At 39.2% G+C, this 25,242-nt stretch overlaps 1 protein-coding gene across 2 annotated transcripts; it reads right to left on the reverse strand.

Annotated features, from left to right (window-relative positions):
• Nucleotides 1-10,996: 10,996 nt before the first annotated feature.
• On the reverse strand, nucleotides 10,997-20,150 carry LOC143851312 (uncharacterized). 2 transcript variants are annotated; one of them, XM_077360692.1, is made up of 7 exons: nucleotides 19,388-20,150; nucleotides 14,300-14,333; nucleotides 14,066-14,183; nucleotides 11,832-11,965; nucleotides 11,646-11,708; nucleotides 11,479-11,544; nucleotides 10,997-11,363 (listed from the first exon to the last, which is right to left on the reverse strand). In XM_077360692.1, exons 2-7 carry the CDS (start codon nucleotides 14,300-14,302, stop codon nucleotides 11,262-11,264), a joined length of 486 nt encoding a protein of 161 aa, XP_077216807.1. In that variant the 5' UTR covers nucleotides 14,303-14,333; nucleotides 19,388-20,150; the 3' UTR covers nucleotides 10,997-11,261. The 2 variants fall into 2 exon arrangements, with proteins under 2 accessions (XP_077216807.1, XP_077216806.1); XM_077360691.1 differs by lacking the exon at nucleotides 19,388-20,150 and adding an exon at nucleotides 16,972-17,093.
• Nucleotides 20,151-25,242: the final 5,092 nt, after the last annotated feature.

Below are 25,242 nucleotides of genomic sequence, written 5' to 3' on the forward strand. Positions count from 1 at the left end.
TTTTTTGCCCATTTTTCAGGGGTTCTTTACTGTTCAATGATCTAATCTGTCACTACCTGTTGCTGGGTAGGTTCTGAAAAACCTTCTCCAGGAGATGAATATGATCCCAACCATTCATGCTTTATCTTGTTAAATGAATGGTTCAAATTGCAAATAGACAATGTTGAAAAAAATCTCTATATAGCCAAGGGGCTAGGATGTATGGTGTAATAGATTTTTAATCTCTGACCAATCTATTGTGGGTTCCTTAGATGAATGATTTGGATCACAACATAAGTACTTCTAAATAGAGAGATGGGTGCAGGGGATTTAAAATCTATAGCCAATTTATTGTGGGGTCCAATAGATGAATGGTTTGGATCACCATTTTAACCCTTCTAAATAGAGAGATGGGTGGAAGTAGGGGTGTAAACGAGCCGAGCCGAGCCGAGCTTGGCCAGGCTCGGCTCGGCTCGTTAAGCTCGGCTCGGCTCGGCTCGGGCTCGAACCAGGCTCGGCTCGGCTCGGTCAGGCTCGGCCAGGCTCGCGAGCCTTACCGAGCTCGGGTTATATTATGTTCACACCCCTCATCTTCCCTGGACAGCCCTACTAGTGTAATTTGACTACTTTTTTACACTATGGGGGGTGGTCCTAGTAACAAATGGGGTTCCAAAAATGAAGTGACATATTTTGCCTCCCCTTTCACTCCCTGGACAACCCTTTTAATGTATAAATTAATATATAATATACTAGTAAAAAACCCCGTGCGATGCACGGGCAGACAAAGAACTGTACGGACCACATCACGGGTTGATCCAAACCGTCCATGTGATGGAAAACAACATAAATAGGTTGTGCCCCAAAAATCATTCCCATAGGCTGATCCTACCCCTCCAATGTATAGAGGTTTCCATAATATGTTGTTCCTCTTAAATCGGATGGTTAAGATCACCCTATAGATTTTTTATTAAAAAAGTATAAGGGGGGTAGGAATGAAATTATTTGGCTTTAATGTGTGCCTTTGTTAAAAAGCATAAAGGAGGGGGTAGGATTGAAAATATGTGTGTTGAATGGGTGCCTTTGTAAAAAAAAGTAAAAAAAAGTGATGTGTAATTCTACAAAAAATTCTCTTATTTTCTCATCTGCTATATATATATAATATATACTAGTAAAAAACATCGCACGGGCTGACAAAGAACTGTACGGACCACGTCATAGGTTGATCCAAACCGTCCATGTGATAGAACACAACATAAATAGGTTGTGTCCCAAAAATCATTTCCATAGGCTGATCCTAGCCGTCCAATCTATAGAGGTTTCCATAATTCCTCTTAAATCAGACGGTTAAGATCACCCTATAGATTTTTTATTAAAAAACCATAAAGGAGGGGGGTAAGATTGAAATTATGTGGCTTTAATGGGTGCATTTATTAAAAAGCATAAAAGGAGGGGGTAGGATTGAAAATATGTGAGTTGAATGGGTGCATTTGTTAAAAAAAGTCAAAAAAGTGATGTGTAATTCTCATATAATTTTCCAAAACTTCAAAAAATTCTCTTCTTTTCTCTTCTCCTATATAGTATACTAGTAAAAAACCCCGTGCGATGCACGGGCCGGCAAAGAACTGTACGAACCACGTCATAGGTTGATCCAAACCGTCCATGTGATGGAACACAACATAAATAGGTTGTGCCCCAAAAATCATTTCCATAGGCTGATCCTAGCCGTCCAATGTATAGAGGTTTCCATAATTCCCCTTAAATCAGATGGTTAAGATCACTCTATAGATATTTTATTAAAAAACCATAAAAGAGGGGGGTAAGATTGAAATTATGTGGCTTTAATGGGTGCGTGCGATGCACGGGCCGACAAAGAACTGTACAGACCATGTCATAGGTTGATCCAAACCGTCCATGTGGTGGAACACAGTATAAATAGGTTGTGCCCAAAAAATCATTTCCGTAGGCTGATCCTAGCCCTCTAATCTATAGATGTTTCCATAATTCCTCTTAAATCGGATGGTTAAGATCACCCTATAGATTTTTTATTAAAAAACTATAAAGGAGGGGGGTAAGATTGAAATTATATGGCTTTAATGGGTGCCTTTGTTAAAAGCATAAATGAGGGGTAGGATTGAAAATATGTGAGTTGAATGGGTGCATTTGTTAAAAAAAGTTAAAAAAAGTGATGTGTAATTCTCATAGAATTTTCAAAGAAATAAAAAAATTCTCTTATTTTCCATCCAGCTTATTATTTTTTATTAAAAAACCATAAAGGAGGGGGGTAACATTGAAATTATATGGCTTTAATAGGTGCCTTTGTTAAAAGCATAAAGCAGGGGGTAGGATTGAAAATATGTGAGTTGAATTGGTGCATTTGTTAAAAAAAGTCAAAAAAAGTGATGTGTAATTCCCATAGAATTTTCAAAAAAAATCAAAAAATTCTCTTCTTTTCCATCCAGCTTATATATATATACTAGTAAAAAAACCCGTGCGATGCACGGGCCGAGAAAGAACTGTACGGACCACGTCATAGGTTGATCCAAACCGTCCATGTGATGGAACACAACATAAATAGGTTGTGCCCCAAAAATCATTTCCATAGGCCGATCCTAGCCCTCCAATCTATAGATGTTTCCATAATTCCTCTTATCTTAAATCCGATGGTCAAGATCACCCTATAGTTTTTTAATTAAAAAACCATAAAGGAGGGGGTAAGATCGAAATTATACGGCTTTAATAGGTGCCGTTGTTAAAGCATAAAGGAGGGGTAGGATTGAAATTATTTGATATAATGGGTGCCTTTGTTAAAAGCATCAAGGGGTAGGATTGAAATTTTCTCGGTGAAAAGATGCGAATGGCAACTGTTGCTAGCAAACACAAAAAAAAAGTAATAATTACAAATAAAAGATCCTCGTGCAAAGATGCGCATGGCAAATGTTGGTAGCAAAAAAAACAGAGTAATCATGACAAAAAAAAGTAAATAAGCTAAAGTTATAAAGTTTTCAATGACAAATTACCAATAAATGGTTACAAAGTTTTTAAATTACCAAAAAAATAGAACAACATGTAGTAATTTATGACAATTACTGGAAAAAAGTCAAACATCTCTGACATAACTATACACCGAAATATCTCTTTAAAATGGGGTATACACAGAAGCTGCATGTATATGGGGTAAATTGAGGGGACGTATGCCTTTCTATACACAGAAATACAGTGTATATCTTTCTCTTTAAGAGGAGGTATACACAGAAGCTGCATGTATATGGGGTAAGATTGAAATTAAAGAGGGAAATCAAAATTTGTTGGAGGGCTGAACCGTAAAGAAGCAGACAAAAAGCAGCTGGGGGAGGAGGGGACGATGACACGCGGCAGGGGTGAACAGTAAAAAATGCTTCCGGCTTATTATAGTAGATATATTTAAATATATTAAATTCTTAACGAGCCTTAACGAGCCGAGCCGAGCCGAGCCTGGCCTAAATTAGGCTCGGCTCGTTAAGCTTAACGAGCCTGGTGAGCCGGCTCGGCTCGGCTCGTTAAGGATTCGAGCCGAGCTCGAGCGAGCCTGAGCCCGAGCCAAAATTGACACCCTTAGGTGGAAGTGATCAAAACTAGTGGCTGGCAATACCAGCCCCCAAATAGAAATTGGTAATATTTTTTAAAGGTTTTGAGTGGTATGGCCCACCCATAGTGTGGGCCCATTAGTTTTAATCCTTTGCTTAATCTAATGGAATCTTGCCACTTGTACAGTTAATAAGGTGGCTTGACATGTGAATGGGGCAATTGAGCAAAATGAAAGAATGGATGATCCTGACCGTCGAGTCATCATGGTTCTCCAATGTGGCTTCTTTGGGACCATTGATCTGGTGGATTATCATACAGATGGGACCATTGAACATAAATTGGAAATTGGACAACCTATGGTGTCAATTAGTGGTTTTTTTTACGTGGCTTGTCCTCTATCACACATGTTGGATGATGATCTGCCATTGATCTGCAGTGGTGGGCCATAGCTGAAAACTTGGAGATCGAACAATCATAACCTTTTGATTGATGGACCCCATGACTCTCCTCTGTATGTTACCCTCCAATGGATGATCAAGGCCGTTGATTAGGTTGACCATTAGAAGGGAACCTTAAAAAAAACATAGAACAATTTAGCAAACAGTACAATTGGGATCAATGTTTCACATGGGAGCATGCAAGTGCGATCAAGACCGTTGATCTTGTAGAACATCATGATATGATCACATAACGGTCACCACCTTTATATTATTACCAATAAGGCAGACTACATGAAGACAAGCTTGTGTCAAGGTTGTCTCGGACAGCCCTCCTAATATCACCAACTTTTTCCTAGTAATGATACATTTGTCATTTTACCTAGGGCTGCAACTCGAGCCGGGTAAAGTTTTACCCGACCCGCATCGACCCGACCCGAAAATAGCCTGGGTTGGGTTCAGGTTTCATGGGTTTCAGGTCGAGCCGGGTTGAGCATTCAAAAGCCCGCATGAATCTCGGGTCGAGCCGGGTTTGAAGGGGCCCGACCCGAGTTACATAAGTTATAGTATGTACATTTTTTTCTATTGTTAGTTAAAAGTTAAAAGTGAAAACCCACGCACCCACTGTTATTGTATGTGAGTGTAATTTATGCTTCTATGAGTTGAGTTGATTCAAGTGTTTGATTAAGCATTGTTTGATTGTAATTACAACATTGTTTGATTACAACATTGTTTGATTCAAGTGTAATGTGAGTGTAATTACATCATTGTTTGATTCAAGTGTAATGTGATTGTAATTTCTACTTCTATGAGTTGAGTTGCCTTGCCAAACAAGAATTTTCCCTAAAAAATTGCGTCAACATGAAAAACCCGACCCGACCCGAGATTTATCATGGGTAGGGCCGGGTTTGGGAATCGTGGGTTTTCCGAAAAGAAACCCGACCCGAGATATTTCTCGGGTAGGGTTGGGTTCTCCAAAACCCAACCCGCCCGACCCGAGTTGCAGCCCTAATTTTACCAAATGAAAGGGGTAATATAATCACAAAAATGCATCCGAACTTGTCTTCATCAGCATTCTTAGAAAAAAAAGGGACAGTTTTTTTGGGGAAATGATTTCATCACAAACATGTTTTGAGAATTTGAAGGGCTTTAAGAGCTTTTTGAGAACAGTAACATTCCTTTGACAGCCCTTTAAATACTACATAATAAACATTGGAGCGCATGTTTATCAAAACATTGGAGCAGAAATCATTTCCCTTTTATATCAGAATTTAGAACCTTCTATGGTAGCAATTTTGGGCTATAGCCTATCAATGTGGAGCCGCACAAGATCAACAGCTTCGTTTCGTTGTGACACAACGTATGGTGAAGATCATAGTACGAAAATGCCTAATAGACTCACTTCCAAGGTGCAGGGTCGACTGAAAACCCGCCCGAGCTATAAAAATGGAGATAAGAATGGAGAACTTAAATTTATAACGTCACTAATGATCATTATATTATTGAGATAGTTTTAAATTTTCCTACAAAAGGGAATTTTTTTATATTTTGGAATTAGTGGCTGTTTGGATTAGAAGTGCAATTTGGGCCGGGTTGAGGCCAACCCTACATGGCGAGACATAAATCTCAATCTCATCACCTTGGATTCAGAGATTTCTGCCGTCATCCTAGGGTTATCTTCCCGCCAGGATTCAAGATGCCTAAGTTCAGTAAGTATAATGGGACAGGCGATCCAATGCAACATCTAGTCGCCTTTTGCAACGATTGCTGCATGTAAGAGGATAATCCAGGAATGTTGATCTACCTTTCTCAGAAGTCCTTGGGAGGAGGCGCCGCATGATGGTTCTTATCTCTCCCCATTCATGCAATCTGAACGTTGGAGGATGTGGTGGACTTATTCATCATAAAGTAGTTGCACCGTCAATGTCATATGGGTTGGGTTCATTCCTATAAAATTTGAATTTTCATGAATTTTAGTGAAATTTTGATGAAAATTATTGATATATGGGGTTGTGCTTCAATTGCTATATTATATGAATTCTCTCTAGATACTATTTACATATTGCATTCTTTGTATCTAGACCACATGAGCTTAAATGATATATCATTTCAATCCATGAACTTGGATACATATACTTGTACTTGATTATTAAAAGTTGTATCATTGCTCTTATGTACTTAATGATCACATCATTCCCATGCTATAGTTTAAAAATAAATCACTTTTATATTCTCATTAGACTATAATTTGTGCATTATTGAGAATCTCTTAGAAAAATCCATCTAAGTACAAGAACATACATATGGACTGAGCATCCACAACTAGATGAGCTAACATGTCAAATATTACTAGACATAGATCAAATAATCAGGGGATGGGTAGGGTTGGGTTGCCAAACATCTTTACGCTAACCCAACCCAAAATAAAATTAGGTTGGCTTTTTCCAGCACCAGAAATTGGGTTGAAGCCATCAGGATGAGGTTAAACCCGCCCTATTTAGGCATGAAATGTCTTGAATTTCTTTTCCATGGAAAATGCGTTTCTTATGTTATGCTAACTAATTTCCTGTATATTTTTTTTCCAATTGAAATTTTTTTCACCCTTTTAGGCCCAAGAATTAACGTGTATTCTCCCCAACACAGTATATATGTTGCATGAAGTCTCATATCGAAGACCCACACCAATAGAAGGGGCCCATAATAGATGATCCATAATCCAAAAGTCTTAATCATAGATAAGATGCCAAGTGTACCATCAAGGTCACTTGATTTGTCGTGAGAGCCTCAAGATCGGGGAGATGGAGAAGGGATATCACAAGCCAGAAGACTCTCGATGGGCCGGACTCGGTCACTTGTTTGGCCAAAATGTTATTAGCCAAATCCATATCCAATCTAATTACAAGATAAATTTTGGATCTGATTAGCCTTGTGTAAAAACATGCAAAACACAATGCAGTAAGGATTAAGAACATTATTAGAAACGCAGTGCCCAATGCTAGGCCTACCAAAGGAAGTAGTACTGGTAACAGGCCCAGAAATTCGGCCATACCGATCTTGAACGTCGCCTAATCAACCCTGAAACACAAATTCAACATTATATTCCAGAGCAGAACTCCCAATAATGAGATCTCACTAATCTTGGTTGATTACAGTAACCATGACAAGTGCTCATATAAAACACTTGTACGATAGAGATATGATTTAGGCGATAAACCAAATCTAACCTGACTATCTAATCTAACACGCTAATGATCCAAGAGTCAGATCATACCAGCATTTTAACTCAATTGACTATCAAGACACCCAACAGAATAAATACCCAAAATCACTGTTTAAAAACTCCAAGTTGATTTCCTATTACCTTGGCTGAGTTTTGGTTCAAGCTCGAGTTTTGCTCTACCGAGTCAATGAAAAACTCATCTGTCTAGCCTGAGTTCATGAAAATTTGATTGCGCAAGTCCCTGATTCGCACGAGTTGACTCTTTTTACCTGGTCGAGTTCTAATCTAAGTACCAGTTTTAAAGCAGTGCCCCTTAACATTTCTCAGGCTCTCTTCACCTTTGTCGTTTGCTTTCTGTCTTCCTGAACTTAAGCGATCGCCAAATCAATAAGAAGAAATGTAAAAAAAAAAGTACCAACTCTACCGGGAACATCAAACGAAAAACCCAAGCTACCGCAGACTAATTAAGGTTCAGTTCTTTCGACAAAAAAATGGACGTAAAATGGTTTATATTGTGAAAATGAACATAAAACAGAGTTTTTATATGGTGCCCGACTAAGGGTGTCAATTTTGGCTCGGGCTCGGAGGCTCGCTCGAGCTCAGCTCGAAAACTTAACGAGCCGAGCCGAGCCGACTCGTTAAGCTTAATGAGCCGAGCCCGATTTAGGCCAGGCTCAGCTCGTTAAGGCTCGTTAAGAATTTAATATATATATTATATATTAATATATATACTAAAAGGGTTGTCCAGGGAGTGAAAGGGGGAGGCAAAATATGTCACTTCATTTTAGGAACCCCATTTGTTACTTGGACCACCCCCCATAGTGTAAAAAAAGTAGTCAAATTACACTATATAGGGCTGTCCAGGGAAGATGAGGGGTGTGAACTTAATATAACCCAAGCTCGGTAAGGCTCCCGAGCCTGACCGAGCCGAGCCGAGCTCGAGCCTGGCCAAGCTCGGCTCGGCTCGTTTACACCCCTATGCCCGACCGTCAAAACAGTACCGACCTTGATATTTGACCTAGCAGCAGCCCACTTTTTAAGATGCTTCTGTTGGATCAAATATTAAGGGTAGTACTTTTGAAGTACCAACTTCACATGACTTGACGGTCGGGCATTATATAATTTCTCCATAAAACAAATCTTGCATCCATTTCTATGTCAAAAGAAATGGAGCCCAAGGGAAAATTATTTCATCCTGAAAAGAAGGAAACAGGAAACAATGATGGCAAACAAAATCACGAACATATAAATCTAAAAGGGAAATGTTATCAGCACTACTGTATTTTGATGAGGGCACTCCCCATTTTATTAAAAGTATGGCATGGCCCGCATCACAGGATAATCCAAACCGTCCATTAGATGGGCCACAGCATAAAAAGGTTGTGCCCCAAAAATCATTTCCATATGTTGATCCTAACCCTCCGATCTATAGATGGTTAGGATCAACCCTTAAACATTCAGATCGGAGGGTTAGGATCAACCTATGGAAATGATTTTTGGGGCCCAACCTATTTAGGCTGTGGCCCATCTAATGGACGGTTTGGATCATCCTGTGGTGCGGGCCATACCATACTTTTAATAAAGTGAGGAGTGCCCGCATCAAAATACAGTAGTGCTGATAACATTTCCCATCTAAAACCTAAAGTTTCAGTTTAGGAGAACCGGAACGATAAGATTTTAACATGAAAAACCACCACGAACTTACCAAAGAATATAATTACTGAGCACTACTGTATTAGTTTGATTTGAATATATCTATAGAATAATATTGATTAAATTTGTCGAGTTTGATCATGAAATTCTAAATTGTAATTTGAATGAGATTGAATGCCTTGATCCTAGTTTTACAATATGTTAATCTACATGGTGGAGTGTGTGTGAGAGAGAGAGAGAGAAGGCGTTAAAGCGGGGGAGAACGATTAGATTCTCTCCCTTCCCACACGATTTATTTATATATTCATTAAGAGGGAGTACATTGACAAGTATACCCATATTACACTCAGTCTTGACGAGAATACCCTTATTACACTCAGAATGTATATATCATACATTCCAACCTTGTTACAAGAATCCTTCAATTTTGCACACCCTAATGGTTTGGTGAACATGTCTGCAAGTTGTTCTGTAGATCGAGTGAACACCGTACTGATTTTACCGAGTGAAGCTAGATTAGCTCACCACTTGTATAAGAGATAGCCCTATACTCAGCTTCTGTACTTGACTTAGAAACAACATCTTGCTTTTTACTTCTCCATGACACCAAATTACCTCCTACAAATGTACAGTATTCAGTGGTTGATATTCTGTCTGCAGGAGATCCTGCCCATTCTGCATCACTGAATCCTTCTACCTTTTCATGCCCATGTCTTCTAAAGCACAAGCCTTTGCCTGGAGTTCCTTTCAAGTATTTGATTATTTGAATGACAGACGCCCAATGGGAGGACATGGAGAACTCATGAAGCGACTAACTATACCCACTGCAAATGATATATCCGGCTGATAGACAGTCAGTCAAATAGATTAACTTGCCAACCAGTCTTTGGTATCTACCTGGATCAGTCAGCAGCTCACCCTAATCATGAATAAGTTTAACATTTGGATCCATAGGGGTAGTTGTAGGTCTCACGCCCATTGATCCAATCTCTTACAGAATGACCAACACATACTTCCTTTGAGATAAAGAGAGACCATGACATGAGCGTGCAACCTCAATACCCATGAAGTATCTGAGCTGACCCAAATCTTTTGTAGAGAATTCCCTCTGAAGAAATGATTTCAACTTTTGTATGCCAGATCAATCATCCCCTGTAATCATAATGTCATCAACATATACAATCAAAATGATATATCCAGCTGCTGATTTGTGACTAAACACAGAATAATCAACAGCGCACTGCTTCAATCCAAACCGTAAAACAGTAGTATTGAACCTCCCAAACCATGCTCTCGATGATTGCTTCATACCATAAATCGCCTTTTGAAGCCGGCACACTGAGGAGCACATCTCCCCGTAAGCAACATGAGGAGAATTGCTCCATATAAACCTCCTCAGAAAGATTGCCGTAAAGGAAGGCATTCTTTACATCCAACTAATATAGAAGCCAACCATGATTAACAAGAGCGATGAGAAGCCGAACTGAAGGAATTTTTCAGCGACAGGTGAAAATGTCTCCTGATAGTTAACACCAAACATCTGAGTATACCCTTTAGCAACAAGCCAAGCTTTGAGGCGTTTTACAGCCCCATCTGGATAATACTTAATTGCAAATACCCAATGACACCCAACAGTTCAGGCTCTAGAAGGAAGAGGAACCAACTGGTACGCTTTATTGGAATGACGCGCCGCATTCATGGAAGCTCGCCACCCAGGATGATTCAGAGCATCTGAAACAGACTCAGGCAAAATAATCGAGAACATGATAGAAACAAAGGAACACTTTTTTTTTTTTGGAATGGCAAAATATACGGGTGCAACACGAGAATATTAAATGTACAATGATTCCATGTTCTATTCAAGTTACTTCTACGCTTAATTCGGACTGTGATTTCAAGGTTAAGGCGTGCATGTGCGTGCACAAACACATATGACATGGCTAGAAAAGGAAAGAACTTTTGTAATCATAAACACATAGTGATTAACAGATAAAACTTATCAAAACAAAGCTAAAGCGGTAACACCCCAACACCGGTATTCCAATTTTAATGGGTTTGAAGCAGATTCCTACATTGCAAACTTCAAAGCATGCAAATCAGAATGGACATGCCTGTCAGCTAAGTTTCTAGATTAAAAACCCAATTCCGCCAAAAAATCAATAAATATATTGAGGCAATGTTAAAGGTACAATGATTTCATGTTCTATTCAAGTTAGTCCTACCACCTCAAACGACTAAAACCAAAATAACTATACTCTTGAAAGAACTGTGACAAGGATACACATGGCGCAGGCAACTAAAACAAACTGTGCGGGAAACAACAATTGATCCGTTAGCACCAAAACGAATCAAACTACTAAAACCAAAATAACTAAAAAAAAACCGTATAGGAAACAAGAATCCATCAGTTAGCATTGAATGCAATGCCAATTGAGGGTCAACTGGGAGAGGCTCTTCATTCTTTTTGCGGCGTACACAAATTCTTTGATGACCTGAAACTCATCCAGTTGCTTTAAGAGCGAAAGAAAGCAATTGGGTTCACAAGAAAAAGATAGTCAAACTCTTTGCAAATCAAGCTATCAGAAGAGAAAGAAAAATAGATAAAGATTTCAGGTTCAGGATTACCTGCAACTCAAGATGCCTCTCAACAGCATAAATTAGCTGCTCTCTAGACGGGTCTGGACTGATCGCCTATATGGTGAAAAAAATAATATATGAGAAGAGACCAGAAAAATGAAATATGTAATTCTTCTGAACTTGAAATCACTCAACTAAAATATTAAAGAACTCACAAGATTGAAGTTCCGGCAGTACCGCTTCAGAGAATCTGTTTGTAGTTTGCTTAGATCAATCTTCTGCACCCGATATACATTGAACATTAATTAAACAATTCAGAGGCTGTATGATTTTTTATAAGTTCCTCTATGAAGCAACAAGAGAAATGCTAAAATGCAAAAAAGTGTAGTATGAGGTCATACAGTTACACCCGGATCGGATGAAACAAATGCCTTAGACTGCAAATCACAGGAAACCGATTGAATCCCCACTTTGTGAGCTAACCCAATTGCTATAGGTGGCGATCGCCTTGGGGGCTTTTGGATGCCATGAGATGCTGTAAGAATCAGGAAACGACAAAAGTGTGTTACACTAAAAAAGTAAGCAAACCAACAGAGCTTCTAATAATACTAGAAATATATTATATAGAATGTAACACGGACACTTCCAAAAGAAATTCCATGTTCAAAATGATAATCCACACAAAACATTGATTAACCTTCTCCATGACTCTTGGCGTGATTTACATCTTATCCGTATCTTTCCGGAAGATAATATTGTGAGTCTACATCATTGCATGTTAAGCAAACCAACAGAGCTTCTAATAATACTAGAAATATATTATATACAATGTAACATGGACACTTCCTAAAGAAAGTGAGCGACCTGTGGAAAGAACTATCTTGAAAAAAGGCAAGAGTGAATTACACCACAGAGTGGGCTGCCGAGGATGAAGGATGCGGAAGCATGGTTGAATGTTACCGTCCTAGGTGGGGGCCTACCTAGATATGGGACTAGCTTGGATCCAACCTCGTATGGGATAGGTTTAAAGGGAATAACCTAACGCTTTCCATCACTATGGGTCCTTTGGTGTATTGGTTAGGTACCTAGCATCCATTTGCTGGCCCCACAGCCCAATCACCATATGATCCAAAAAAGCAACAGTGATGGAAACTACACACAATTCTATAGGTGAGGGAGTCAGGATCCTTCTCCCATTTATCAGACGCCACAATGTACATAAAACAATGATCATTGGCTATCCCAGTCAAATCAAGCTCACCCAAATCCCTATTACTATTGTCCTTCAAATTGAATTAAACAAAACAGAGATACGAGAGAAATTATGTGATAAAGTTGCCTAGAGCGAATTCGGTCGGTCGATTCAAATCCAATCTATTCCATTGTTTACATGTATCCCTCAAGATTGCAATGATCACCAACTTGGGATTTTGGGTGTTACAAAGTTTAATCAAACTCACCTAAAATCTGATTAATAATCGCCTTCAAATCAAATAAAACAAAACAGAGATTCAAGAGAAATTTTATCAATCAAGTCACCTATAACTACTTTTTTTTAATGGCATCACCTATAGCTACTTCTCTCCTTCGATTATATTCGATTCCATTTTATGATAAAAACATTTCTTTCACAAGATTGCTAAGATTACTAACTTGTGATTTTGAGGGTTAGCTAAGTCTAATCAAACTCGCCCAAATTCTGATTAATATTCGCCTTCAAATTGAATAAAAAACCAAAGATCCGGGAAAAATCTTATTGATCTAAGTCGCCTAGAGCTACTTCTCTCTTTGGATTCTATTTGATCTCGGTATATTATATTCTTTATGGTTATGGGGTCCAACCCATGATGTGGGCCCCAATCCCACTAGTTAGAATCTTTTTTCTAATAGGAAACAAGGACATCCTATTTGTAAAAGGAAAGAGAGTAAGATGTCTATGTGTGTTGTGTGACATGTGATGAGATAATGAAAGAAAAAAAAAATATTAAAAGAGTGAAGGAGGGAGAAGAAAAAAAGTGTTTTTCAATAGGGTGTTGAATTCATTTGAAAGCCAAACCAATCATGGTGTGATGTGCGCTCATGAAGAAGAGCAGATTGCATCAGGACTATCCTCACAGAATAAAGTCACTGTTTTGGCTAGTTTTCTATCTCTAACCTTAAGAATTTCTACGTGGAGAGTGGGTACTGTTGTGGCTGTATATATACCGGATCATCTCCAACTTGTTGCAAAACTTAATTTGGTGCTTCGGGGGAGTGATTTGTGAGATACTCGATTTCTTTGTTGGTCTTTACGTATTTGTGGTAAACGTCAAGTTTTAGGCAAGGAACAGTGTAATACTCTCATATTAGTGATCTCGCTCAGATTTGTTTCATGATTTTTCCCTTCACGTTGAAGGGTTTCCTACAGTATTTTTTTTCGTTTGTGTGACTGCGCCTATTATTGTTCTTGCTTTCCTGTTTTTACATTCTTTATATGTGTCATGGTTTATTTTTCCCAGGCATATGTGCAGACAGGCTTGTAGGTTGTTTTGATTCTTTGATTCACACACAGACAGGAAGGCCTTACTTCTGAACAAAGATTGCTAAAATCAACAACTTGAGATCTTAGGTATTAAACAAGGCTAATCAAACTCACCCTTCTTGGAGCCATTGCACCTCATGTTTTCAAATTCTGAATTCTCTTGAGCTATCGATGATTTGGTCTCACCTTCAGCATTCTTTGGTGGCTTCACTTTAAAGGTAATTTTATAAACCTACAAGTCCATGAATTGAAACAAGAACAATGAAAATAACCCATGTAAGAGAAAGAGCAAGAGATAATCCAAATCAAGAAAATAAACATGACCCGTGTCGAATTTAGAAAGCATACCATGGTTAATATTGCAGAAATGTGATATCAGGACCTGCAGGAATAGAAATAGGAGAAGTCACGTGAGAAAATCTTGTGGGAAGTTGAGAGAAGAGAGTGGGAAAGAAGAAGAGGGAGACTCCTAATTGCCTTGCTAATTCAGTTTCAATGTCATAGATGCGCAATTTAACCCAACTCAATTAACTTAGGATAAAAACAAAACAGTTATACTACCCACTTGTTTCGGTCACTTCCACCCATCTAAATTTTTACCCAACTTGGAATTGAATCGTATTGGCTTGTGCTAACCCTAACCCTAAACCTAACACTAACACTAACACTAACACTAACACTAACACTAACACTAACCCTAACCCTAACCCTAACCCTAACCCTAACCCTAACCCAAACCCTAACCCAAACCCTAACCCTAACCCAAACCCAAACCCTAACCCTAACCCTAACCCTAACCCTAACCCTAACCCTAACCCTAACCCTAACCCTAACCCTAACCCTAACCCTAACCCTAACTCTAACTCCAGGAGGCAGAGATTGTTTTTATACAAAAAAAAAAAACAATTAACATGAATTTATTTAGAAACTATGAGCTAGGTCCTTAAATAATAGCCTATTTTTAAGAGGAGTTTCTTTTATACTTAAAATAAGCTGAAAATTAAAAATTGCCTACGCAGTCCTTAAATAATCGATTTCAGACTCACAAAAATTCAAGATTAAAGTGTTGAGACAAAACATACCTTTTTCATTATTTTTGGAAACTAGGAGTATTGAAAACCATGGATCTATAATCTCTTTCTTGGGCAAAAAAAAAAAAAAAGCAGAATTAAATGAAAGAAGCACATGCCATGACTTAAGTATATCTACATAACTGGTTTACAATGCACTGTACAGGAATGGATTTTTATTTTGAATAACCCTAATCATTGAACAATAATTCCTTTAGAAAATCATATTGTAAAAAAACATGAAACACCCAATTACATTCTATATCAGTATCAGTGATGCAACCCAATCAGAAAATTAAAAAGGAATATTCATAAAAAAGAAGAAGAAAAAAGAGTAGATGAGAAAGATGTATCCAAATGGTAAATAATTTCCAACAAAACAACCAAGAAAAAGATCAATGAAAACACTAATACAAGAAAAAGTAACTACAAAAAATCATCAAAACCCTAAAAACTCCCAATATGTATCAAGTTTGTACAATTTCAAGCTTGTAAAATCTAGGTATTAACTTATGAAAAAATCCAAGATTTTAAAATCCTGGATTATAAAATCCATGTATCCAAATGGTGAATAATTTCCAACAAAACAACCAAGAAAAATATCAATGAAACACTACTACAAGAAAAAGTAACGACAAAAAATCATCAAAACCCTAAAAACTCCCAATATGTATCAAGTTTGTACAATTTCAAGCTTGTAAAATCCAAGGTTGCCAAGGCGGGAATCGAAAGCGGGGTTTGATTCGGGATTCGAAAGCGGGAATCGAAGGCTCCTGGGATGGTTGGAAGCAGGAATCGTGGGTTTGCCAGAGAGTCGACGGAGATTCGCCGGGGATTCGTCGGGGAATCGCCGGGGATTCGTCGGGGAATCGCCGGAGATTTGCCGGGGAATCGCTGGGAGTCGCTGGGGAGTTGGGATTCGCTGGGGATTCGCAGGGAATCGCCTGGGAATCGGGGTTCCTATAAAGTGGGAATCGGGATTTTCATAAATTGGGAATCGGGGTTCCGACGGAATCGATTCGGGATTCCCCAGAATCGGGGAATCGAATCGAATCACGATTCCGATTCGCAATTTGGGGAATCGTGAATCCCCACCCTCAGGTACGAATCCTGCTTCCCTGGTAAAATCTAGGTTTTAACTTACGAAAAAATCCAAGATTTTAAAATCCTGGATTATAAAATCCATGTATCCAAATGGTGAATAATTTCCAACAAAACAACCAAGAAAAATATCAATGAAACACTAATACAAGAAAAAGTAACGACAAAAAATCATCGAAACCCTAAAAACTCCCAATATGTATCAAGTTTGTACAATTTCAAGCTTGTAAAATCTAGGTTTTAACTTACGAAAAAATCCAAAAATCCTGGATTATAAAATCCATGTATCCAAATGGTGAATAATTTCCAACAAAACAACCAAGAAAAAGATCAATGAAAACACTAATACAAGAAAAAGTAACTACAAAAATTCATCAATACCCAAAAAACTCCCAATATGTATCAAGTTTGTACCATTTCAAGCTTGTAAAATCTAGGTTTTAACTTATGAAAAAAATCCAAGATTTTAAAATCCTGGATTATAAAATCCATGTATCCAAATGGTGAATAATTTCCAACAAAACAACCAAGAAAAAGATCAATGAAAACACTAATAGAAGAAAAAGTAACTACCAAAAATCATCAAAACCCTAAAAACTCCCAATATGTATCAAATTTGGAAAATTCCAACCTGGATTGTACAATTTCAAGCTTGTAAAATCTAGGTTTTAACTTATGAAAAAATCCAAGATTTTAAAATCCTGGATTATAAAATCCATGTATCCAAACGGCTAATAATTTGAAACAAAACAATCTAGAAAAAAAACTCAATGAAGAACGAATACAAGAAAAAGTAACTCCAAAACAATCATCAAAACCCTAAAAGCTATGAAATTAGGGTTATTTTACCTGTTTGGAAGAAAAGTGGAGGAGCGATTTTTGGGCGCAGAGAAAAAGAGAGAAAGAAAGAAGGGGGTGAAAAAAAAAGGCGTCTCTCTGTTGGATTTATAAAAAGGGCTTTCTTTTGGAGAAGACAAATTTTCACCCCTTGTAGGATAATTCACATCCCTGATTACGTGAATTGTGACAGACTTTTAACGCTTTTTGACGTCACTCGTTACAAGTGGTGTGAATCATCATCCCTTTTGTCTTTCTTTCCTGGTTGAGAAAGGAAAGATCATGTCTTATGACAAATTTACCCCTTTATGTTCGTTAATGCCCAACATTTCCCCCTTTTTTGGGTTGGTTCCCCTAGGATGCTGACAAGGTAGGCCACACCTATATTTTTCTAAATGAATTGTACGGCCCACACCACAGGATGATCCAAACCGTCCATTTGATGGGCCATAATGTAAATATGTTGCGCCATAAAATCTCATTTCTATAGGATGATCCTAGCCCTCCGATCTAAATAAAACCTATAATAGATTGGAGGGTCGTGATCATCCCATGGAAATGAGATTATGGGGCTCAACCTATTTACACTGTGGACCATCAAATGGATGGTTTGGATCATCCTCTGGTGTGGGTGGTACAGTAACATCAAGGCCCAATTGTAGGCCCCGCCCATATTTTCCAAAATGAAGTGTGCTGTCGATACCATAAGATGATCCAAGTCCATTTGATGGGCCCCAAGGTAAAAATAGGTTGTGCTGCCAAAATCATTTCCATAGGATTATCGTAACCCTTCGATCTATAAGGTTTCCATAGTATGCCGTTTCTCTTTAGATCGGAGGGCTAGGATCATCATGTGGAAATGATTTTTTGGAAAAAACCTCCGATCAAATGGATGGTTTGGATCATCCTATGGCATGGGCCATATGGTTCATTTTGAAAAACATGGTTGGGCCTACCTTGCTCATAGATTTAAACAAATTAGTTTTTGGGCCCACCAACCGTTCATGAGAGAGAGAGAGAGAGAGATTTCCGATTTTTCAGGTTCTAAACTACGATCCAAACCATTCATGTTGTGTCTTGTAATATGAACGGTTACAATTGCAAATAGACAATGTATAGTAGGGTCCATAGATGAATAGTTTGGATCACCACATAAGTCCTAAATAGAGAGATGGTTGAGATTCTTGATCTATGGCCAATCTATTGTGGGGCCCAATAGATGAATGGTTTGGATCACCATTTTAATCCTTCTAAATAGAGAGGTGGGTGGAAGTGATCAAAACTTGAGGGTGGCAATACCAGCCCCCAAATAGAAATTGGTAATGTTTTTTAATGGTTTTGAGGGGTATGGCCCACCCATAGTGCGGGCCCATTAGTTTTAATCCTATGCTTAATCTAATGGAATCTTGACACATGTACAGTTAAAAAGGTGGCTTGTCATGTGGATGGTGCAATTGCGCAAAATTCAAGAATGGATGATCCTGACCGTCCACTCATCATGGTTTTCCAACGTGGCTTGTCTGGGACCATTGAACAAAAATTCGAAATTGAAAATCCTATGGTGTCAATTGATGGTGGATGTGTGCATGGCTAGTCCTCTATCACACATGTGGGACGATGATCTGCCATTGATCTGTAGTGGTGGGCCATAGCCAAAAAATTGATGGTGACAATCAATTCTAACGTCTCACACGGGGTCTTGGTCAAGGTTTTAAATTTCGACCCGAGTGGTCTTGGTCAAGGTTTTAAATTTCGACCGGTCAACACCGAAACTAAAACATTCCGAAACCGCAATTCCTGAAAGGTACCAAATTTTAATATTGAATGAGCTGGTAAGAGCTTTTTGGAAACGATAATAACCTGTTGACAGAGCTTGAAATCAAGGCATTGGAGTGTTGATATCATTTCCCTTCCATTTATCATGTCTTTGACAATTGCAACAGGAGATTTGAAGTCTTACGCTATGGGTGTGATTCAATCCCCTTTAAATCACTACACTATCCCATGAATGAACTGATCTCAACCATTTTTTAATCACTACACTATCCCCTTTAACTCATATCAGAGCATTTCTCAGTCAGCTTTTGCGTAAGAGGGCAGCCACATAGATCCTTTCTCTAGCTGATTTTTATTTTATGCATTTAATTGACATCAGGTGGCCACTCTCATACACAAAAAAAACTGACCGAAAAATGGCTTACCAAGCAATCGGCATGTAGATTTCAATACAGGTAGAGGGAGCCTTAGCAACCTTTCCTTCATAAGCTAAAATCCTCTTCCCAAAATTAAAGTCACAAACACAAGAACATATGCATTTGCAGCCAAATAAGCGCATAAACAAATCATGGGAAGAGTTTTACCTTTGCCGAATTGAAATTCAGAGAAAAGTTTTACCTTTGTTGAATTCTAATTCAGAGAAGAGTTTTACCTTTGCCTATTTGAAATGCGCGTGAATGCTGAATACAAATGACCAAAAATTGCAGAGGATTCCCGGAGAAGAAGTATCTTGCCGGAAGAGATAAAAAAATGGAATTTCTGTCCAGATTTATCGGAAATCAGACCACATCGGAATCCGTCGGAGTCAGAGGTTGAAGATGACCGGCGGATCAGATTCCGCAAAGAATGCCGGAAAAGATTATGTATGAGGCGACTATAGAAATAAAGAATAAGATGATGACTGAGCCTTTTACCTTCCTTTCTCGCTCTGCAAATTTTCTGTTTAAGATGGAGATGACCTTCTCTTTCTTCTAATTGAATTGAAATTGAGATAGAATTAATAGCTCAGATGCTAACTGGAGTGAGAGTTACAAGAATCAATGAAAGTAATTGTGGTTCTTGAAGGTAGAAAATGAAATGGGTTTGAAGATGTAAAATACGGATTTAGTAATTTCAAATGAAAGAGATGGTGATAATGATGGCTGATGGAAGAGATGTAGGGGAGAAGAGATGACTGGCCGGAGAAGATGAAGTTTAGGTTTGTTCTAGGGTTTGGAAGATAGATTTAGGGCTTTAGAGTGTGGATCTTGAGGTTTTGAGGAATAAAGAAGTGAGGAGAATGTGAAGGAGAGGATATAGAAAAATTCCGGCGGTCGGATCTCCGGCGAAACGGCTGGATTCCGGTGAGATCTTGCCGGAGAAGATGAAGATTAGGGTTTGGGGTTTTGAGATCCCCTTTCTCTCTCATCTCTCTCTCTCTCAGATTAGCAAACCCTAATTAATTAGAAATGAGAGCCCACGAGCTCTATTTATAAACTTTGGATACTTTTCGTCCCCTTTAGTTCCCTTGGACAGCCCCACTATGGTGTTATTTTACCTTGTTTTATTAGATCATGAGTGGTCTATGAGAAAAGTCTTAATGAAAAATTAGTTAAGATAATTTACCTCCTTTAAGTTCTTGGACACTCCCTTCATGAAACATTTGTTCCTTGTCTTTTGTTCTTTTTCTTACTGGACACCCCCAAGATGGATAATTCAACCATTTCCTAACTCAAGTGTAAAAACTGGCTGGGTTACTGGATAATATACTCCCATTTTATACTATCATTCTAACCGAAATTTTACAGGGACCTACTTGGGATCCTAACCTACTCTAGGGTGAAATTTGGGACACTAATGCCATTATTTGAAGAAAAATTATTAAAACAAGGTGTTTTAGGATTCGGTCAAAATGGAGTATCTACACGTAGTGAACAAGATCACATTAGAATAGCTTGTGGACAGGAGACAATTGAGCTATTCAACCCAACAAGACCCTTTACATGTCCTTTAACCTGATGGGTCATATTGGTCTGTTGGCGAGTCTCTCATTCTTGGTTTATCTAACCGTGATTCTCTTGGAGTCACTAGAGGATAGCACTGGAGTGTTGGACGAACCTTTGAGGTCAATGGTGATACCCAACATGGAATTCTCCACCAAATTTATAGGATAACATGTACAGTTTTGGTCAGAGCAGTAGGCCTAGAAAAATACCTGGCCAGGTAGATTTGATAAAGTGTATATCAAAAGAATTTCACCAAATAAGTTTTGAAATAGTTTTTAGCAAATGCATTTGCGCGCCAACACTGCTTGACTGAAAGGTATACCGTGAGTGAGTCCAGGGGTAGTTGATGTCCATCCCCCGTATGACTCAACTCAGTAGATGTGGACTTGGAGAAAGGACTTGCACATTTAATGTGATTAGGGGTATGATGATTTGACGGTTATCTTTAGGGTTACGTCTCAATGGAGGCCACTAACTCAAAGCGATTGTAACATTGGTTAGGGACCAATAATTGTAGTGGGGCCCACTTGTGGGTTCTGCAGGATCTACAGTTGAATCCCTGCTACGATCCTACTCACTACTCGATTGACCCATTATTATCTATTAGATAGAGGTCCCATTTATTTGGTTGCTTACACGAACTAGTTTCGTGGCATTGGATGCATTAAAAGGATATGCACAATGTATATAGTGTATTTGCATTATGGGATACATTGGGAATACCAAAATGGTTAAGTATCAACCATAAGGGTATTTTGGGAATATCAAAAAATAATATTGGAGCTTTAATCCTATTGGATAGGATTGGATTGCATAATTTAATTGGGAATTAAATGTGAAAAGCAATGGGAATTTGAATTGGATAAGTGGACTCACATGGGACGAATTTGGGTGGGACCCATTACCACACGCTCTATGTGGTGTGCCATTATCAATTTAGAATTCAAATTATATTTAGAATATAATTTCTTGATTTGTTTTTCTCAAATTAAAGAAATACATGTGAAATTGGAGAGAGAGAGAGAGAGAGAGAGAGAGAGAGAGAGAGACAACAAACCAAAAAATTGGAAACTTGGAGCCACACGGAGCAACCAAGGGTTGCTTTGGCAGCAAGCCAGGCTCCCTTGGACGTCCCATAAGGGTTTTCATAATGGGGAGTGGCTTGCTTGCTCAATTGGAGCTTTCAATTGTGGCTAGTTTCCATATTTTTTTTAGATTTCTCTATAAACTTTGGATTGTGCATACGAAAATTGAAAACTCTATAAATATATGACATATGGCTGAAGTTTTCAAGAGCTCTCCCATAATTCCATGTGCTGAAAATTGGTAGAGACACCCCATAGTCTTTCTCTTCTTCTTCTCCTTCAATTCCATCAACTAGTTTTGTCTTTTTTAGATCAAAGACAAACAACCAACCAAGTTTCATTGATCTAAATACATATTCCCACAATATAATCTGATTTAGATTAGGTTATGAAGTGAACAAAGAGTTGTACACAAGATCCTTTATACAACAAAAGGAATCCATCGATTCAACTTGCAGTTTCGTGTCGATTAGATCGCCGACGAATTTTCGACGAGCAGATCAAGCAGACGAGTTCTTTTCTATATAAATGTATTTATATTTATGTTTATTGAATCACAATAAAATCAATTAGTCCTTAGGAATCCTGAGTTAGAGCAAATTTTTTATTTTATACACGGTTTATTCTTCTGCAACGTGTAGCAATTTTGCTCAGGGTTTTACAACCAATCTAACAAGTTGCCTATCAAGAGTCTTTGATGATCTAAGCTAAAATCAGGTGAGAGAAAGCCCAGAAGACCAAGGACCGTGTCAAGAAGAAAGCCGCGTGTTTCCTAATCCAAAAGACTTTGCGCATGTATCGGGCCAAAAGCTCATTTAAGAGGTACGTCAGCTCTGCAATCAAGATTCAGAGCTGGTGGCGTCAAAAGATCGCCCAAGTTGATTACTTGTGCACAAACTCTGCAATCAAGATCCAAAGCTTACGGTGTCAAAATATCACCCGAGTTGATTACTCGTTGTAGACACCCCATTTTGACAGGGCCCTAAACCCGCGTATTCAAATGAAATTTCGAGGTCAGGCGGAAAATGAATGGAATTAATCCAAGCAAAAGAGAATGTGGGGCCCGCTTGTGTGGGACCCGTTTGTGTGGGACCCGCTGGTGTGGGACCCGCTGGTGTGGGACCCCGCCTGTGTGGGACCCGCCTGTGTGGGACCCGCTTTTGTGGTCAAAGAGAGAATAAGGACAGTCATCATTTTCTTTGTTTTTAAAGTGGGCGTAATGAGTGGTTTTGGTTTTCGCATGGCATCCAATGCCATTTGAAAATTATTTTTTATTTTTTTATTTATTATTTTGCAAAAAAATGGGAAATGGGGGGGGACAAGAGGGGGACAAAAAAAAACTCATCATCCTCTCTCATGATGAGTCATGAGAGCCTCCCCAGTCTTCTTCTCTCTCGCAGTGGAAAAAACAGCAGAAGGGAGAACGAGAGAGAGGGGAAAAAAACCAGAGAGAAAAGGAAAAACCAGGAGAAGAAAAAAAAGAGAAAAAAAAAAGAGAGGAGGAGAGAAACCCACTGCCAAGACCCAACCTCCACCACCACCCAACCCTTCGAAAATCCCCCCCATCTCCACCCTCACCTCCCTCTAAACCCAAAACCAAAACCCCTTCCTCTACACCCCAAAAAAACCGAAACCCATTTCAAAACAAAAAAACCGAACCCACCTCCACCATCCTCCTCCATCCTCTCCATTCTCTGCAACCCCCACCACCAGCAAGCTCCCCCATCCACCGCCACCTCCATTTACGCCGATCATCACCACTAGCCACCACCCTTTTCTTCAAAACCCATCATCTGTAACTCCCGAGCGCCGGCCTCCTTCTCCGGAAACCTCGCCGGAATCCGGCAAGCTCACCCTCACTCCGGCCAGCCCACCCTCTCTCTCTCCAGCCGCCCCTCCCCCTTGGCCTCCATCTGCCATTTTCTAAACAAAAACAAAAAAAAATCACAGACACAGACACAGAGAGAAGAGAGAGGAAGGGAGAAGAAGAGAGAGAAAGAGAGGGAGAGAAGAAGGGTTGTCGTTTTTTTTTTATATATATATACAAAATAAAAATAAAAAAATAAAAATATGATAAAAAAAAGAGCATTTTCCGAAAGGGGAGCTCGAGCTCCGCTTTCCGGACACTCCGACTCCGACCAACCCCGTTTCATCCACCGAGGCCCCATCTCCCCATTTCGTTGCCCGCCATCTGCTCTTCGCTTAGGTAACTCAAATATCTCATCCATTTATTTACTTTTATGTTTATTTATTTATTTATTTATATTCTTTTTGTCTTTCTAATGTTGCATTGCATATGTGATTGTTCGAAGTCGATTCTGGTTTTATTTAGCTTGGTTATTTTGGTGAACTGTAATTGGATCCTAATAATGCCATTAGGTCATATTGGGAACTTGTAAATACGATTGTGATGGGTTTAATGCTGTTTCATTTATTGTTTCAAATTTTGTGAAGCCTGATTCATTATCTCCTTGCGTAAGTTCACTTCCCTCATCATTGGAGTCGATACTCATTCCAAGCCCTCATTTGGTCTCCGTCTTAGGATTTATCTAAACCCCCTCCCTTCCTGCCTTAGAGTTTTCGCAGGTTAAGGGATTTCTTCCTCTTTAGAGTCAGTCCTAGAGAGTTTAGGAGTCAGTCTTACCATCCTAGGGTTTAGGTGTCTGTCCTACCCCTGTAGAGTTTAGGATTCTGTCCTATCCCTTCATAAAATTTAGGATTCCGTCCTTCCATCTTTCAGAGTCAGTCTTCAGCATAGGAGTCAGTCCTTCAGTCTTTCATGGGTCTGTGAAAGTCAGTCTTCAGCATAGGAGTCAGTCCTTCAGTCTTTCAGGGGTCTGTCCTATCATCATAGGGGTTAGGATTCTGTCCACCCTCTCATCAAGTCATGTGATTTTGTCCGCTCCTGCAAGGTATAGGATGCTGTCCAACCCTTGCAGAGTTGTTATTCTGTTCATTTCCCCCCGCAAAGCATAGGATGCTGTCCAACCTTTGCGGGATACCAGGAGTCTGTCCTCCCCTTGTGATGATAGGGTCGTATCCTCTTGTGTCGAAAAATCAAAAACATCTGAAAAATCAAAAATCCCAAAAACTCGAGTCATTAGGAGTAGTTAGGAAATCCTTCCGAACTACGGATGGCTTGATCCCTAGCTGAGGGGTACGTAGGCAGCTCAGGCGTGCTGCTGGCATCCTGAGTGCAGTCACCATTTTTGTAAATATTTCTCACCTTTCCTTCCGAACTACGGATGGCTTGATCCCTAGCTGAGGGGTACGTAGGCAGCTCAGGCGTGCTGCTGGCATCCTGAGTGCAGTCACACCATTATTTTTTCCACTCTTTTCGTCACCATTTTTGTAAATATTTCTCACCTTGCCAGTCCGAACTACGGATGGCTTGATCCCTAGCTGAGGGGTACGTAGGCAGCTCAGGCGTGCTGCTG

The sequence above is a fragment of the Tasmannia lanceolata genome, unplaced genomic scaffold (assembly GCF_043159265.1).
Source record: "Tasmannia lanceolata isolate RefF3 unplaced genomic scaffold, GAP_Taslan_0.1 ptg000018l, whole genome shotgun sequence".
NCBI lineage: Eukaryota > Viridiplantae > Streptophyta > Magnoliopsida > Canellales > Winteraceae > Tasmannia > Tasmannia lanceolata.

What these genes read in the sequence shown, in the direction of transcription:
- LOC143851312 (XM_077360692.1), bottom strand. An exon ending in GTGCAATGGCTCCAAGAAGG is followed by an intron (nt 11,966 to 14,065) that starts GTGAGTTTGATT and finishes TGATTCTTACAG; the next exon opens with CATCTCATGGCATCCAAAAG. An exon ending in AGAGGCATCTTGAGTTGCAG is followed by an intron (nt 11,364 to 11,478) that starts GTAATCCTGAAC and finishes TCGCTCTTAAAG; the next exon opens with CAACTGGATGAGTTTCAGGT.